General features: G+C 39.3%; 1 protein-coding gene across 3 annotated transcripts in view; it reads left to right on the forward strand.

Moving 5' to 3' along the window:
- MID2 (midline 2) overlaps window positions 1–19,363 on the forward strand; it is a 115,286-nt gene that overhangs the window by 43,879 nt on the left and 52,044 nt on the right. For all 3 annotated transcript variants that reach the window (XM_074207231.1, XM_074207230.1, XM_074207232.1), the window contains exons 4-5: window positions 16,293–16,400; window positions 18,568–18,716. In XM_074207231.1, coding sequence (XP_074063332.1) covers window positions 16,293–16,400; window positions 18,568–18,716 — 257 coding nt within the window. The remainder of the gene's footprint in view (window positions 1–16,292; window positions 16,401–18,567; window positions 18,717–19,363) is intronic.

Raw genomic sequence — 19,363 nt, forward strand, 5'->3', positions numbered from 1 at the left:
CCTTTAGTTTCTCTTTCCCAAAGAGGTGCCTACATATTGAAGGCCAGTCAGTTCAAACCCTTCTCTGAGTTTATCCCATTTGAGAAGGTGGGAGATATTAGATATCACAGGACTGGCCTTGAGCAAAATTGAGAAATCATCAGTGTGTGCCCTTGGGCAAGTCACTACCTACTTTGTTCCCAAGGTTGTTAGGAGAAAAGCCATATCATTATATAAAGAGGAATCATTACTATTTCAGCAGTTTTTCTTCCTTCCCTCATCTTTCTGTTGCCAATTTGTCAGCCGATTCCCTCTAAAGCTGATAATAGCTTAAGAGCCTACCACTCTCACAGGTATTTATACTTTTTAAAAATTCTTTTTTGTTGTTATTATGAACTTGGCCAACATCAGCTAATGGGAGCATTTTCATAGGCAGATGAGAACAGAAAAAGAAGATTGTATATGAAACTATAAGATATATATATATATATATATACACACATATATACAGAGAGAGAGAGAGAGAGAGAGAGAGAGAGAGAGAGAGAGAGAGAGAGAGAGAGAGAGAAGGGATGGAGGGGGAGAAAGGATGGGAGAGAGCTTATTTTTATTTTAAATCTATGACAATTTAACATGGTAGTTCGTAAACTGTCCTATCTGGCTGTCTTTTTTCTGAATTTCCTTCTGTTTTCATTCTGTGTAATTTTGGAAATGATTCCTTAATATTCTTTTATTTCTTCTCTTTTATTTGAGCATCTCTGTCACTCTTCCTCTTTACTATTCTCTAACTTGCCCTCCTCTCAAAATTCAATTCCTTTCTTTTAATGAATAATACTCAAGCAAAACATATCCCTACATTTGCTCTGTCTGTAACTGTGTTTCTCAGTCTGCACTGCTAATCAATCATTTCTCTGTCTTTTTGAGCTCTTTGGGTTAGAGACAGTCAGAGAGTAGGAACATAGGGAGATACAGTTGTGGATTAGCTTTGTTCTTTTTTTTGACTATTATTTCTTATACATTGGAATCAATTCCTATATACCTGGAATACCAGGCAAGTTTACTGCAAGTATTTCCTCTTCCACCTCCCCATTTAACTGTTTGCCTTTTAATGTTAATTACATTGATTTTATTTGTGCAAAAAGTTTCCATTTTATTTCAACGTCAGCTCTAGTAATCATCTCTATCCCGTTTGGTCAAGAATTCTTCCTCTTGCCCTAGTTGTGAAAGACATCTTCTCCCATGTTCCTTTAATTTGCTTATATATGTCCAAGCTAGGTATTCATTTGGAGTCTATTGTGGGAAATGTTGGACTAAACCTAATTTCTCACCGGAAACTCTTTCTTATTTTCCCAGTGCGCTTTGTCATATAATGAGACCTCACCCTAGTAGTCGATGCCATTGTCTTCATTGAACACCGTAGTACTATGATCAGCTGCTTCTGCGTGTTGTGTATCTAACTTGTTCTCTTGATCAAATTTTGTACATTTAGGGAGAATCAAATAGATACATAGGATGATTATTGCTTTGTAGCATAGCTAGGCCCCTCTCCTTTGTTCCATTATTTGCCCTGACCTTTTATTCTTCCAGATGAATCATTATTTATTCCAGTCTATAAATGAACCTTTTCCATGGCTATGGCATTGACTCTGTAAGCTAATTGATGTAATATTGGCATCTTTAATCTCTCCAGTTATTCTTCTGTCTTTATTTGTATAAAGATTGTGTTGTAGTTCTATTCATATCATTTCTATGTGGTTCTGGGGAGATGGTAGTCCAAAGGCAGAATTTTCTAAAAGCTTAAAACTACACTAAGACTTTGGAGATAGGCAGTTTATTTATGTGTGTGTGTGTGTGTGTGTGTGTGTGTGTGTGTGTGTGTCTGTGTGTATTTTTTGAATAGAATTTCTTTTTCTCTATGACATTTAGTTTATAATTTAAAGAAAAGCTGATGACTTGTGTGAAGTTGTTTTATAGCCTGCTTTTTTGTTGAAATTATAGTTTTGATTAAATTTTAATTGACTCTTTTGGGTTGTCCAAGTCAACTTTTAGTTCCTCTGAAAAAATCAATAGATGATTTTGTATTTATACTTTAATTGAAGATTCGAGGACTCCTAAGCCTTTGAGACTCAAAGAATTTAATTTCCACACTACTGAACATGAATCCCAAAGAGATCCATGACAAAGAAAAGGTGATCTATAACAAAATATACTTAGAATATTCTATAGAAATTTCAAAACCCAACAAACCTGAAGCAGAGTGAGCCGCCTTCAGCTAGAGGGTGACAAACAAGTATGGTCTACATCTGTAATGGGATAGAATTGTTTCTCCCTTGGGGATGGCGGTCTGGAGTCCTCTGGTTGAGTGGGGCCTGAAAGAAAGTGGTCATTTTGTAGCGTTCCCTGAGCCAAAAAACAAAACAAACCAAAAAACGGGATAAATCCACGAACCACTGCTTTGTAATAAATTCTCTTACTGTTGGTGAGTTGTTTCAGTCATATCTGACTCTCTATAACCTCATTTGGAGTCTTCCTGGCAAAAATACTGGAGTAGTTTACCCTTTTATTGTCCATCTTATTTTACAGATGAGGAAACTAAGGCAAACAGGGTGAAGTGACTTGCTCAGGATTAGACAGCTAATAAGTATCTGAGGCCAGATTTGAACTCACAAAAATGAGTCTGATTCCAGTACCTGGCCTCTATCCACTATGCCACACTAGTTATCCAAATTTTCTATCTCTTAGAATTCAAAAGGAAAGGGTCTTAGGATGTGCCCTGAACTTAGACTTGCTCTAGAAAATTATGATAATAACAGACATGTTCTTACTCGTTCTTGTTCCACCTCAACTTTAACTAAGGAAAACTTCTCTTGTCTTTTTCTTTTGGATTAAGTTCCCTTTTCTTAATCCCATTCCACACATTCAAAGTGAGATAAATTCATAGTAAATGACCTTATGGTTTTAATAGCAGCTTAAAATAACATAGCAATGTGAATAACCCATTAAAAATAAAACTTTCAAATGCCAACTGCTTTGGCTGCCACCAGTGGTGAACAAAATGACTTTTCTTTACTCCACTCCTCCTCCCACTAGGTCTGAGGGGAAACAGGAAGTGAGTGGTCAGACAGGTAAATAGACAGTGGCTTCCCCCATCTAAGGAATAACAGGCCTGCTGTTCTGCTTGAGCTCACTACCTCACTGTACTCCCAATTTCCACTGTTCCTGTCCTCAACTTGTGGCTCTCGAGTGAGCAATGGCAACTGGCCATCACTCCTTTCCTGTTCTGTCAGCCATGATGGAGTCCAAAATCCTCATCTAACTCTCCTCATGGCTGCCTCAGTCACTAAGGAAGTCCCTTTCAAAGCCATCTGAGTTTTCAGCGACCCATGTTCTCTCTAGCCATTGGGTCTCTTTCCTTGACTTGGTGGCATGTCTCTGAGGTTATAATTTAAACCTAATAAATAATGAAAATGAGGAATCCAGAGAACCATGGGAAGATTTAAATGAACTTCCCCAGACTTCAGTTTTCTCCTCTGTAATAGGAGGGGCTTGCATTTGATGGCCTCCAAGGACCCTTCATGCAGTGAATAATTTTGGTTCCAAAGAACAGAGACTACAACCCAATATCCCTTATCTCAGTAGAAATCTTGGGGGACCCTGGGTACCAGAAGACAGCCAATGTTGTCAGACTTAAATGTTTTGTTGGTTGGTTATGATTAACTGTTTCTCTGTTACAAGAGAGGATTTAATGATTTGTAGAGGGAGTGCAATAGGAAATGATGAATTAAAAACAATAGCAACCATAAAAATGGTGAGGAAACCTCCAGTGGTAGAATTCCAGGCATCTATTAAGTAGTTTCATACATTAAAACCTAACTTGTTAGTACCACCCCCACCCACCTACCCCAAATCATTAGCAAGCATAAGAGAATATCTGGAAGACTTCATCTCGGCCTATTTGGTCAAAGTCCTGGTTGCTGCATTTGTTAACTATTTGACTTGGGTAAGTCACTTTACTTTCCTGGACTTCAGTTTCTTCATCTGTAATATGAGAGAGTTGGACTAGGTAGTCCTTTACAAATCTAGATCTATGACCTTAGATGAATCCTTCCCTTTCCTGGGCCTCAGTTTCTTCCTTTGTAAAATGGAGGGGGGAGGGAAATAGAAGGCTTCTGAAGTCCCAACTCTAGATGTACAAACTTTATGTGACCTTCCCTTCTCTCAGCCTCAGTTTCCTGAGAATTAGTCCAGATGGCCTCTTAAGTCCCTTCTCTCTCCAAGAGCCTTGACCTTTTGATGCTAGGATTTTGTTCCATACATCTTTTTTTTTTCAAGTTGATTTATCCCAAGCCAGGATGGCTGTTTTCAGGGAGGACAGATTTCATAAACCTGCTCCATCCAGATGTAAAAAGGACAGGTAAGAATCAAAGAAGAGATAAAAGGTTGTCAAGGTAAAGTTCTCTTTAGCCAGCAGCTGAAATATCTGTGTAAACAAAGTAATTGGAGCTCCATAAAATCCTGCAGCTTATCTACACCCAGAAATGTTTTATTCATGCCGTGGAAACAACCTTTTCCTTGATAATCTTTGTATTAGAAAGCTTCACGGACTTTTGCTTCACGGACTTTTCTTAAGGTCCCTGGGCCTTTAGGCTATCTCATTATTTGAAGAGGTTTTGATCTTTTTTATGAACTTGGTACATGTCAACAAACTTGTACATTTCCTTATGAAAGAATAGGTAAAGAGGATTGTATGGGAAATGATGCATTTCTATTATGCCTAGTTTTTTCTTTTGAGTGTCTTTAAAATTTGAACACAGTAAGTACCAGTACTTCCCTGCTTGACTCTGACCCCTTCTGAAATCTGGGAGGAGGTTTTAATTTCAAACTGTATCTTTGGTTTGCAGTTCTGTCTTTTCCAACTCTCCTAAACACTTTTTCTTTGTTTCTTTGTTTCTTTGCTCACCCCCCCCCCAACCCATATTGTAACAGTGCTCCAAAATGGCAAGAACCTTCCCAGCTTTGTGTCACAAACTACTCACCATATTACTCTAGAGTACTGAGTCTAAACTCTTGTGATCTCAAATTATGGTGATAGCAAAATTAATTTATTTAAAATAAAATATGATGAAAGGTACAATACCAGAGTATATTCCACTGGTACCCCTGAAATGTCAGGAGAAAGGAAGGCCTTTGATACCCTGAGGAGACCCACTGTAATGAACTTTTGGAAAGACATGGCTAAGTTTCACTAAAGATGAACAAACATGGCTGGCTTAGATTCTCCATTGTTTAGAAGAACTTCCAAATTGACGAGATCACAGATCCCTTTGGGTATTTTAGTATGTGAAAAAGTACCCAAAGGATCTGTGATTTCGTAAGTTTGGGGAACTCTGCATGTGGAGCCTTCATCTAAGAATGCCTGTGTCTCCAGAAACTCCTTAGTAGGTAAGTGACTTATGCAAGGTTATGAAGCTCTTTCATAGGCATAGGAAGCAATATTTGAACCCAAAGGCTTCTCAACTCCCCAAACCAGTTATCCATGCATTGTGCCATGGTGCCTCTAGACTGCCAAGTGAATATTTTAACAATTCATAGACAGAAACTACTCCCAACATGAAGGCTTCCAAAGCAAAAATCTCAGAAAGGAAGTATTCATTTCAGTACACAGTATGTTGAATGCATTCCTCCATTTCCCCTTAACATAACAACCAGGAAAAGAGGACACTGGTCATCTCTTCTCCGATTGTTCTTTTCAATCAGATCTTTGACCTTGGTCCAGGAAACCCAGAAATCCCTAAAGCATCTACCCACTAGAATCTCCCCAACACATAAGGGTGAAGATCTCATAGGGTTGCCAAATTCCAACTGTGCCAGAGTTCTCATTCTAAAATAGATTAAGGGGAAGAATATCAATAAAGGCAACACCTTGGGACAATGGGATTTGGGTTATACAGTACCTCTCAACTATTCTTTTTCACCTCTGCTGCTCCTATCTTCCCTTTATGCTCAGTTTTAATGTTGGTGCTTCTCTTCTTGAGTCTTCTTCCCTGACTCCCTTTATTTGGACTTTAAGGTACATCCAACTATTTTCTAGTGAAACCTTCCCCATTATGTGACTTCACTGAGAACAAACTTCTTTTTTTCTTGGTTAGCTCCCTATCACTTAGCAAAGTACTTGGTGCATAGAAAATGTTCAGTAAAGACTTTCTTATTCACTGTTTCATTCTTCCAGAGTTTGGTCAGCAGGCCAATACTGAGGCTTTGAACACTTAGTCTGCATTGATGCATCTGTGAGGGTAACCACTAGAACACATATACCCAGGGGCTGTTCTATTTGGGGATGCCCTCTTTTTTCCTCACATCATCTTATCCAAGTAGAAACTTAAATAAATGTCAGTATCTTTTATCTAGGCTCATCCCCCCACACACATCTAAGGTTTTGGTGTTGATTTTTCCACTACTGTTTGGAAAAACATTCATCAAGCACTTCTTGATGTGCAATGAGATGGCACAGGGGTACATTTTTTATGTTCTGAGCCCCGGGTTACAAATCGGAAAGTGAAGTAACACCTGCTCCCATGGAGGGGAGACAACCGTATTAGGAAGGTTTCACTGAAGGGTGGTTGGGGGATGAACTGGAGTGGCAAAGCTGAAAGTAAGGTTTAGAGGTTCTTGCTATTGGGAAGGAGAGATCCTAGTTCAATTTGGAGAGATGGTGGAGTGCAGGGCAAGGTCAATGGGGAAGATTACCCCACTTGTTCAGTAGGCTCTGCCTTTCAGTACTTCATTGTGGTCTGTGGGTAGGCAGGGTTCAGGGTAAGGAAATGGAAGATACTAAACTAGGTAGTATAAGAAACACATGGTCTCTGTTGGAAAATCAAACAATGCATACATGAAAAGTTAGTGAACAATATAGTGTATGACCAGGTGTCAGTTAAATAGGACAGAAAGGAAATGCTCTAGGAATTCTGAGTGAGGAGTTCTCTCTGTGATGTGGGTGTGGGGAGCCTCTTCTAGGGTAGATGAGGCTTGAGCTAAATCTTGAAGGACACATAGAATACAAATAAGCAGAGATTTGGTGATGGGTAAAAGGGTAGAACTGAGGCATTGCAGAGAGTTGTCAGAAGTTTGTTTTAGATATTCTGTGGGAGGTAAGGTTGGAAAGGTAAGTTGGGCCCCATACTTGTGCATGGTGATGCTGCTCTGCTGAATCAACTGGTCTTTATACTCAATAAACCAGCACAGTGGGATCTGATATTTATACTTTTGGTCAATTGTGGGACTATATAGATCCCTGCTTTAAAATATAGTATGCAAAAAGCCTAATGTTCCCTGCTCATTGGAATTAAAGGTGCCCTTGGTACACATGTAGACCATTCTTATAAATATTTTATAGAGATGATAAAATTAGGCATATGAATTGATAGTTTTTAATATCTTCTTAATCATATTTTATGATAATAGTTATATTGCCCCCTATCATTTCATATCTTCCCAAAGGGTAATAGAGAGACAAATGGCAGGTGTAGATGGGCTATAGCTTATTACCAACGAAGAATTGTACCCCAGAAGCATCATAAAAAAGATTACATAAGAAAAGCAAAATCCTGAGAAGTGGACCGTTTGTGTGGAGTAGGCTGTCTCAATGGGAAATGGGCTCCCCCTCTCTGGAAGTATGACATCCAAGGCTGAAAGACTGCTTGGCATAGCAGAGAGGAGAGAAAAGAAATTACCCAGAAGGTGATCGGGGAAGTCAGTAGGTTCAGAGGGAGAGGACTGAAAAAAGACCAGCACATTTGGCCATTGGGAGATCATCAGTAACATTGGAGAAATCAGTTTCAATTGAGTCATTGAAAAAGATTAATGAGCCGAATAAGCAAAAGCATTTATAGATGGCTTTTTCTAGGAGCTTGACTGGAAAGGGAAAGAAAGAGAGATGTAGGTCCTTGGCCAACTGGAAGCTGGGTTAGATGGACTGGATTACAAATTTGTGTTGTCCAACTTTCTCAGTGGGCCAAGGTGGTCTTTTCCTTCGTTCCTCATTGTCTGTTTGTCTCCCCACAGAAACTAGTCCAAGTCTTCCCTTCTTTCCTCAAGTCTTACATGCCTCTTCCTACCTATCTCCTTAGCTGACGAACTGTCTTCTTGACAGAAAATTGAGACCATTCAACATGTGTCCTCTTCTTTTCTCTTTTGTTGTTTGTTCATTTTTTTAGGTTTTTTGCAAGGCAATTGGGGTTAAGTGGCTTGCCCAAGGCCACACAGCTAGGTCATTATGAAGTATCAGAGGTCGTATTTGAACTCAGGTCCTCCTGACTTCAGGGCCAGTGCTCTATCCACTGCACTGCTCAGCCACCCCCCCCTCTCAAACTTTGACAGTTAGTTGGCCCTTTCCAGGCCAAGACCAAGCTCTCTGTACATGCTCTTGATCTCATCCTCTCCTGTCTTCTCTACCACCATCTCCATCCTCCAATATTCACTCTTTCCCTGTCTACTCATTTCTCCACTAATTGTCTACAAACAAACCTATATCTCCCATAGGCTTAAAAACGTTTCACTTAATCAAGCTATTCTTTTTAAGTGAGAATCCTACATCTCTCCACCCTTTTTCAATCAAACTCCTAGAAGAAAACTAGTTATAACTTTTACTTACCTTGTTCCTTCATCTTTTTCAATATGACTTCTTGCCTCATCATTCAGTTGAAATCGATCTCTCCAAAATGACTGATGATCTCCTAATTGCCAAATCTCCTGGTCTTTTTTTCAGTCCTTATCCTTCTCAACCTATTGACTCCATTGATCATCTTATCCACCTTATACTCTTTCATCTCTGACCTTTCATGACTCTTCTCTCTCCTCTTTCTTCCAGCCTGGCTGCTCCTTCTCAATCCCCTTGGTTGGTCAAACTACCATATCATGACCCTAACTCTAAGTGCTCCCCAAGATTCTGTGTAGGTCTTTCTGTGCTCTCTCTAGGCAACTTCATCATCTCCTATGAGCATAGCTATCATTTCTATGAATATTATTCCCACATCTCTATGTCTACACTCAACCTTTCTCCTAAGCTTCCATCCTTTGTCACCAATTGCCTATTGGATTTTCAGACTGAATGTCCCAGAAATATTTCAGACTTAACATTATACAAAACTGAACCCAAGCTCATTCCCCACCCCCAAACCTTTCCTCTTCCTAATTTTTCAGTTATTGTTGAAGGTATAGCACCATCCTTCTAGTCTCCTGGGCTCATAACCTTAACATTGACCTCAGCTCCTCACTTGGCCTCTCTTCATATAGCCAGTCCATTGCCAAATCTTGACAGTCCCATCTCTTGAACCTGAACCTTTCTGTCTACTCAAATAGTTATCACACAAGCCTACATAGAACCTTGGGGTGCACCCACAGTTAAACCATGATATAGTAGTTCAACCGGCTATGGGAACTGAGAAGGAGGTCAGCTTATCATCTTATTTCAGGCTTTTATCATTCTTTCTTAGATTACTGCAGCAACCTTCTAATTGGCCTCCCTGTCTCAAATCTCTTCATCCTACGGTCTGTTACATAAATTGCTGCCAAAGAAATTTTTCTATGATTTTCCTACTCAATCAACTACAGTGGCTCCTAGTTGCCTTTAGGATCAGATATAAACTGCTCTGCATGGTTTATCAAGTCCTTTCCAAACTGTCTCCAGCCTATCTCTCCAACCTCATTAGATGTTATTCCCTATCATGTATCCACCTTTCCCCAGTGTCTTACACATGGACCTCCATCTCCTACCTGCCTACCTTAGCACTTGCTGTCTCCTGAACCTGGAATGCCCTCCCTCTTCACTTCTGTTTCTTAAAATCACTTTTTCTGTCAAGTCATGTTAAGTACCACTTTCGACACAGAGCCTTCCCTGACCTCTCCCCCCAACTAGTAGTACCCTCCCTCCCAAATGACCTTGTATTTAATTGTTTTATTTATTTCTTTATATGTTCTATTAATTCATCTCTACTCTCTTTGTATGTATTTGCATATGTTTATAAGTGTCTGTTATCCAAATTAGAATATGTGTTCCATGAGAGATTTTTCATCATGTCTTTGTCTCCCTGGTGCCTGGCATATAAGTCATGTAATTGGTGCTTACTGAAGGCTTGTTGATTGCTTTCTGGCCTCTATAATTCTTTGAGTACTGAGATTTTGTGATACTTCTGCGAAGCAGTATGCTTTGACAGAAAGATTGTTGGACCTGGGATCAGAAAACCTGAGTTCACATCCCATCTTTGCCATTTAATTACCCTCTGTAACCTTCAGATAGGTCACCTCATTTCTTCTGGAAAATGAGGGGAGTAGATCTCCAATATGCCTTCCAGCTCTAAAGCAGTGATCCTATGATAGCTACTGTTGATGACAGATGGACAGCCCATGTAAAGGAAAGCCCCCTCTTTGTTGAATGGATCCTTATGGTAGATTTATCTAAAGACATGGGCAAGAGTTCCATAGGATGAGATGACATGAATCGGTTGCGACCCAATGCCACCACTGGCTGAGCCTTAATGAATGAAAACTAAGGTCCCCTGATATATTTCCAGCATAGTGCTACCTTATACACAATAGGCATTTAACACATGTTCACTGAAATGTTAAAAGAATAAACTAATGTACTACTTTGTGGATTCTTTAGCCCATTTTTGAATAATATTTCATTTTCCCCTATTTACATGTAAAAACAATTTTTAACATTCATTTTTAAAACATTTTGAGTTCCACATTCTCTTTTTCTCTTCCCTCCCTAATATAGCATGTAATTCAATATGTTATACATTTGCAATCTTATAAAGTGTATTCCCATATTAATTATGTTGTGAAAGAAAACAGATAAAAAACCCAAGAAAAATAAAGTAAAAAAGTATGCCTTGATTTGCATTCAGACTCCATCAGTTCTTTCTCTGAAGGTAAATAGCATTTTTCATCATAAGCTTTCAGAAATTGCCTTGGATCATTATATTGCTAAGAATAGTTAAGTCATCCTCACTTGATCATCATTTAGTATCACGGTTACTTTGTACAACATTGTCCTGGTTCTGCCCACTTCATTTTGCATCAGTTCATATAAATTTTCCCAGGTTTTTCCTTTAGCAGTACTCCTATAAGATGTTCATACTTCTAATACAACGTATGAGATACTTATGTAAATGAGAAAGAAATGAGATTATTATCTAATTTGTAGCATTTCATATATGATAGATCATGGTTGTAACCCCTATTCAGCATTACCCCCTTTGCATTTTTTTCATTGTTTTAACTATAGTTACACTCTTTAACAACTGAGATGTAACAATGAACTTCTAGTAAACTTTGATTTAAAAGACCCAGGTCCAAATTCCCATTCTGCCAGTTCCCAAATAACTCTCAACCAAGTCATTTGACCTCAGCCTCAGTTTTCGGAGCTATAAAATGGGAGTGATAATATTGACACTAATCACTTTTTGGAAAGCACATTTTAAGCCATTAAAGTGATATTGAGATGTGGCCTATGATAATCAAGAGAAAATGAGCATCATGCTAGTGTTCATTTCTACTAGTGAAAGGTATCAGCCTTTAGACAGAAAGGATAATTAAATATTATGGAAACATTGGAAGCATATTGAACTCTGATCCATTTTCTTGACACTCCATCAAGCAGCACATGATTACAAAAATACTAATTGCACATCACCAGTATCAGTATACCCAGCTATAAATATGTTCAAGCACATCATTATAAATATTTACAGATAGGCTCCAGCCTTTTTCAGATTTTTTGACTTTAGAAGTTTGACTACTGGATCTTATAGGTCTCATCTCATTGGATGTTTCTGCCTACGTGATTATTTACCACCACTCTATAGTCCACAACTCTAACTAAAGAAGTGTCTGCTTAAGATCTTATGTGGCACATAGTTAAAGGATTGGAATGGGTTATCTTCCCAAAGTTCTCCAAATGTGGGAACCTCTGCAGTTTTGATCTTTAGATTCAAACTGCTCCCAGTGCTTCTTTCCTTCCTTTCTGCTTATCTAAATTCTGTAACTCATTTAAAATTCTACTCCAGTTGCCTCTCTTCCATGAATCACAAAGCCATCCATAGAATGTTAAAGCTGAAAAAGATTAAAGGGAGAGCTTGGTTTAACTTCCTCATTTTAGAGATAAGCAAACTAAAACCTAGAGGAAGAAGTGGTTTCTGCAATGCTAAATATTGATTTCTGACAGAGGATAAAATCAATGCAGTCAAGATAAGAAGGGAAACTGTCAATTGGAGGGATCAACCTCCAAACTGCTGTATCAAATAAATATCGCTGTTGTTCTGGGTATATAAGGGAATTAATGCAGATACATTATACTGAAAGCCATTCCTTAAAAGATGTGATCAAAGGATATAAACAAATATTAAGAATTATCAACTACTAAGTCTATAGAATCATGCTCCAAATAATTAATAATAAAAGAAATGGAAATAAAAATGACTCTGAGGTTTCATATCCAGCAGGTAAACAAAGATGATAATGATGGAACTAGTCAAAGTTAAATGGGCCTTGAGAAGATAAGGCACACTGATGTACTATTGGTGAAGCTGTGTGTTGGTCCAACCAATTTGGAAAATAATCTACGATTACAATTAAAAGGGGATATCTATTCCCTCTGACCCTAAGAGTCCACTTCTGGACGTATTCCCCAAAGAGATTAAAGACAAAAGAAGATCCCACATTCACCAAAAAAATCATAGCAGCTCTTTTTATAATAGCAGAGAAGTTGAAATAACATCACTTGAATGGGGAAATTGATTGTAATAGAATTTTATCATGCTAGAAATTCTCCAAAGAGAATTATTTTTAGTCTGGGAAGAAGAGAAATCAGACATATCACCTTTTATACTAAGACCTATTAGAAAGCAGGAATAAATATACCCACAAAAAATATATCAATGTCACCCTCTTAAGTCTCTAAAGTTAAATACCACTTTACCACAGGGAGGAAAACAACAAATATAAATGAAGAAGAGAAAGAGTAAAAGTGGAAGGGAAATGAAATAAAGAACAGAGGAGAAAGAATATAAAAGAGAAAGAGCTGCCTAATTAGACAAGCCTAGAAAGGCTTATATGAACTAATACAGAGTGAAGCAAAAAGAACCAGAAAAACATTATGCATAGTCACAACAAAAATGTAAGTGAAAATAGTGCAGGTACAAAGCCAAAGCCAAAAGGGCCAATCTTGATCCCAGAGCAGATATACATTTCATTGCAGAGATAGGGGACTCTGGGTATGGAAATATTTAACATATTGTTAGACAAAGCTGCCTGTAAAAATTACAAAGTATAACTAGAGAGAACTGTGGTGTTCCTGGTAGCAGATGGAATTCTGGTCCAGCTCAGAACTAGTAATCCATCCTTCAGGAGGAAGCTGGTTTGGATAGGAGGAAGCAAAAACTTTGATCACAGACAATTGAATTTGAGTGGGTTATTGTGGACAATATAACTAGCGGGCAATTGGAGATGCTCTTAATCACCTTCCTGACTTCCTCCTTAGTAAGAAAGGAAAGGAAAGGCCAAAGAAAAATAAAGAGGGGTCAAGAATTCAAGTATGAGATTCTGCTGTATCATTTGGGGGCTGAATCATTTAGGAAGCATACCAAGGATATTCACTTGCAGGGTAAGGATTGGAATGTATGTCTGACCTAGGAAAAGTGGATATAATCACATAGGAGATGACTGTGGCCATAGAAAGCATGGGCAATAAAGAGAAATGATAAACTTCATCCTCTGAACTTCACTTGGAGCATGTCCATATAAGCCAAGGCACATCACAATGCAGTAAGTAAAAAGATAGAACACAGAATTTAAAAGATGGAAGAGATATATCTTGTCTAACCTTGTCATAATACAATTGGAGTAAAACTGAGGACCAGAGAAAGAAAGGGACTCACCCAAAGTTACATAGCTACTTAGATTCAGGATTTAGAACCAAGGTGTCTGGACTCAATAATTCAGTGCTTTTCCACTCTCATAATTAGGAGAGGAACATGTGAAATTAAGGCAGAAGAATGGGAACAGGACCCAGTAAGGGGGACTGTATCAGGGTTGGGTATTTTGTATCAGATGGGGGGGTATAGAAGATAGAATCCATATAATCCTAGATCTAGAAGAGACTTCAAAGGCCATTTAATCTAACCCTTTCATTTTAGAGGAACTAAGTCAGAAGGAGGGAGACTAAGTGACTAGCCCAAGGCCATATAGTAAGCTTCAGAGGTGGCATTTGAACCCTCGTACTCTGATTCTTAGTGGTGACATGATACCCTTTCCACAGTCTGAGAACTGAGGATTAAATGTCATGTTTGCCCTGCCTACTCCAGGAAATGCTGCTCCCAAATAGCCCATGCATGACTGGTTGGATTCATTTGAGCCTGTGACTTTTGAGTCTCAGCCCTTTTGAACATAAAGAGTCATAGAGTTAATTTGCCATGCTTGTACTTGCCTGTGTACCTACCCCACATGCTGCTAAATAGAAAAGGGCCTCTTCAGCCTCTTCTTCTTCTTCTTCCTCTCCTTTCCTTTCATATCACCCAAGGATTCTTCTTTTATTTTTTAGGTTTTTGCAAGGCAAATGGGGTTAACTGGCTTGCCCAAGGCCACACAGCTAGGTCATTATTAAGTGTCTGAGACCGGATTTGAACCCAGGTACTCCTGACTCCAGGGCAGGTGCTCTATCCATTATGCCACCTAGCCACCCCAGGATTCTTCTTCTTAACCTACTACTTCATTAGTCTGAGGACCTCTCTCCTGGAGACTTTACGCTGCACTGTATAGTTAGCAATAGAGATGAGTAGGAGGTATAATGGTACAGTGGAAAGACCATTGGAGTTGGAGGACCTGGGTTCAAATCCCACCTTTGAGTCTTACTCCCTTTGTGACCTTGGATAAATCACTTCCCCTCCTTGGGTCCCAGGTTCCTCCATTGTAAAATGAAGGTGTTGGACTAGAAGGTCCCTTCCAGTTCTGGATTTGAGGCTATGATTGATACCCTACTTTTCATCTCTTGAATAAGAGGTTGAACTAGAAACTCTGAGGTCTTTTCCACCTCTATGATCTTATGTGTTACTTTGGCAACTCATCTGATAGTCTTGGCTTCAGGTATCTCCTTTGTAGAGGGAAGGGTTTGAATTGGATGGCCTCCGAGGTTCCTTCTAACTTTAGAATTGTGGGAGGGACCTTGAGCAAATAATTTCTCTTTTTTAGGTGTCAGTTTCCTTATCTGCAAATGGGAAGGTGGAGGGTTTCTGGGTTTTTTTGCAGCTTTGATCCTATATGATCCTAGAAAGAAAGATTGTAGGAATAAATTAAGGCAAGTCTAAAGGAGGAATATGGAGACAAGAAAAGGAGAGTCAAGAACATTTGGTGAATGGAAAGTCACCAGATGAGTGAGCAGGTGATTACCTGGGAATTAGCTCTAGGGCTAGAAGATTTTCAAAGAGCCTGCACATGATGAGGCAAAGCAAGAACATCAAGGAATTGTCTTGGGAGTCATTGCAGGGATGCCTCCTACCTTCAGCATAACAGAGGGTCCATTCTAGAAGGATGCTACGAAGAAAGACCTCTTTGCTTAGCATTGGCAAGAATGGTATAATTCTATTATGTGTAGTCTCAGGAACCTTTATCAATATTTTCCAGCTCCCATGAGGGCCAAAAAATGTAGAATAGGAGAAAAAATCCTAGGTAGAATAAGATGGGACTCCTTTCTGCCTGGGTTCCTGCTCCCCCACTGACCTCTAGCCTACAAATTTCTCATGTTATTCCCTTATCCCTCCTCTGTTCTACATACCTCTTCTTCCGTGTTGTGCTAAAGAAAGTCAAAAATGAAAGATGAAGCAGGTCAGAGAGTCAGCTTCTTCTTGCTACTTCCCCTGCCCATCCCCTTCATCTTTGACCCTGGAATTGGGACAATTTGCTGTCAAAAGTTTATTACATCCAAATCCTGATCTATCCAAATGAAGGTCCTCCTTCTGCAATATAATTTCACCTAGAAAAGGCTTAGAAAATACATATTAGTGTGAGTTGACCCTGAAAAGAGCATCTCCACATTTCATCCATCCCTCTACCCAGCCATTCATAAGCCTCCATGACCTAACAGTGATGTTCCAAATGCTTTAAACCCATTAATGTCCAAATCACTAACCCTTCCTTGAGGTGGAGACCTCAGAAGTTAAAGAAGTACATGCCTAGCCATCAGTCCAAATTGTTCAGAGACAGCATCCAATGCTGGCTCCCTGTGTTTCACAATGTAATGTCATGGACTTTCTTGGCAGGTGAATACTGCAATGCATGAGGCCAAGCTCATGGAAGAGTGTGATGAGCTGATGGAGATCATCCAGCAGAGGAAGCAGGCGATTGCAGTCAAAATAAAAGAGACCAAGGTGAAGGATGGCATTTCATTGAGTTGGCAGGATGTCAACTTTTCAAATGTCATTTGCTTTAAGTAATGGTTATGGGTTGTAGGGTTGGGGCTCAAAAGCAGGAGTTTTCTATATGATACCATGCCCCCAGTGGATACTTGAGCCTGGAATATATGTTTTCCACCTGTTTTTAAGGCATGGAATTCCCTTAAATTGGAGAATAACATCTGAACTGATGGCAATACTTGAATTTCTTTGACTCGCAAATTCTGGAATAGGGGCAAAGGATGAAATGGAATGGGAGAATTAGCCAGCTGAGAGGGCTAACAGGATATTAATAGCACAAAGTCTGCATTCTTCTCCGATATTGTTACAAATGTGAAAGTGCCATAGAAATTCAAGTTGGTATAATTTTCTTGTTCTCACTTTTCCAGTTTTTGAGTGGCTAATATTACTGGGCTTGGTCAGGAAGACCTTAGGTTCAAATCTTGCCTCTGATGCACATCACAGGGAAGTCAGTTTACCTGTTTGTGAAGTAGTCGAATGTGATCTCTAAGATCCCTTCTAGCTCTAAATCCAGAATCCTATGAAACAGATTTGGGACAAGTCACTACCCTACTATTATTCTTTGAGATGCACTATTCTACGAACTGCTGCAATAGTGATAACAATTGACTGTGTATCTGATCATGAAGTTTTGTTGTCACAATGGGATAATGTGGACTTTCTTCACAAGTTGGAAGGCAAACAGTACCCCCCCCAATTCAATTAGACTGGCATTTATTAAGTGTCTCCTGTGAGGCTAGCACTTTGAAATGCACTATGGGACCTATAAGAGAAATTCATTACATATTCTCTCAAGGAGATAAAAGACTAAACCATAGGAAAACTAGAATATAATGTAAGATAACATATAATAAAGTGACAATGAAAGATAGCATATAATAAAGTGTTTAATTAAATGTTACATGCTAAATTGTGTTATCCAGCTAGTAAGAAATATGAATAGTGGCTGGTCCTGTAATTTCATGATAGAGAGCTCCCAGATGAAGAAATTCTGGGGACCCTCAGATGTTAAGTACCTTGCCCCATGTCACACAGATAGTATGTCTGAGGTAGGAGAATCAAGAAGTAAATAGGGAACTATAAATTGATTGGGGAAGGCTAAGTGTTGGACTTGGGAAGAACTATTGATCTAATAGAAAAGAGTAAGGGAGATCATTCTTGGCAGGGGAAACAGCACAAGCAAAGGTAAAGAGAGAATAAATGTGATGTGTGTGGAGAGCAACAAGAGACTGGCCTAATTCTAATGTAAGATGCCAGTTAAGACACTAGGTGAGGTGAGATCTGATTATAGAGAGCTGTGAAGAACAGCTGGATTTGATCCAATAGGCAATGAGGAGCCATTGTGAATCCTTGAGCAGGAGAGTTACACAATTCTTCAAGCAATGTTTAAGAAAGTATAACTTTTACAGTCTGAAAGACACTTCCATCAGGGAGACCATTTAGGAAGCTACTTTCAGGTTGTGGCATGAGGACAAGAGGGTCTGAATTAAGCTCACAGAGGTGATAATAGAAAGAAAATTGGGAGGGATAATAGATATGAAAGACATAGAGATAGAGGAGTTGAAAGTGATTTCCAGGTGTTAAGCCTAGATATTGGGAATAGTGATGATGAGTTATGAATATATAAAAATGGGGCTGATGTTTTGAGACTGAGTATGTGATTTTATTTTTCTCAGTCTGACAGCAACAATTTAGGTGATTCTGTGCTCATACTCTGCATTCAGTGATAGAAACCCTGTGCTACTGAAATGTTCGTAAGATGACTGTGCCATGTGGAATGGTTCTAACTTTCAAAGGCACTGAAGTTACTAAGAGTACAGATAAATGAACATAACATATAATATACATATATTCACTCACATAATGGAGTAAATTGGTGAGAATGCATGGCATGCTAGATGAACACTTGATCAGGTAGGTTGATGGGAGAAGCAGGGGGATGGCTGAGAGGGAAAGGGGGCAAGTAGATGATGGAGAGATTGAATAGATAGAAGCAGTGAGTAGTCAGCAATTTGATCACAGGAGTCGTATTTTGGGAATTCCCTAGTGATTATGTTTCATTTGGGTTGTTTGAATTGGAGACATTGTGTTTTCCCTTTTTCACTTGACTCATTTTTTGAAGGTGATGAAGCTGAGGAAGTTGGCACAACAGGTTGCCAATTGCCGCCAATGTCTAGAACGTTCAACAGTCCTCATCAACCAAGCAGAGCGCATCCTGAAAGAAAATGACCAGGCACGATTCCTACAATCTGCAAAAAACGTCGTGGAGAGGTGGGATCTCTATGGTTCTCTTGAAACAGATGTCTGGTTTTGTGAAAAGAGACCAGTTTGCAAGCTATTTATCCCATTTAGACGTCTGTTAGCAGCTGCCACCTGAGCATTTCTCCATCCACTGAGAGCAAGGAACAGTGTCATTCCTTGTTCCTAGTTGCTTGTAACTATACAAGTAACAGTGCAGTTCCTTGTTCCCAGTGGTGAGGCCTGTGAGTCATTGGAGGCCTCTCGTCCAACACCATTTGCCATTCCTCTACTCTCCCAGCCCAGCATGCGTCTACTTCCACCAGCTATAGCTATAGCTTCCTGATGCTGTTCTGTGAAGTTGTCTGAGCTGATGTTGATGTAGGGGCAGGGGAAACAGTTGACTTTGCTTTTACCTAATTCTAAGGAGAAGTCTTTACCTTCATTTAGGTAATTCCCATAATGCTTTCTAATGATGCATGGTCCATTTACTTAAGAGTAGCATGGTAGAGAAAAATAGCCATGTGCCTCGAGTGTTAGCTCCTTACAACTGTCACTTTGGGCATATCAGTCGTCTCTTGCCTTTACTTCCCTCACTTGTCAAACAAAGATAATGGTATTTATAGTTTCTGCCTCACATAGTGATGGTGAGATGACAGTTCTGCCATTGATAGATGTAA

The sequence above is a fragment of the Macrotis lagotis genome, chromosome X (genome assembly GCF_037893015.1).
Source record: "Macrotis lagotis isolate mMagLag1 chromosome X, bilby.v1.9.chrom.fasta, whole genome shotgun sequence".
Taxonomy (NCBI): Eukaryota; Metazoa; Chordata; class Mammalia; order Peramelemorphia; family Peramelidae; genus Macrotis; species Macrotis lagotis.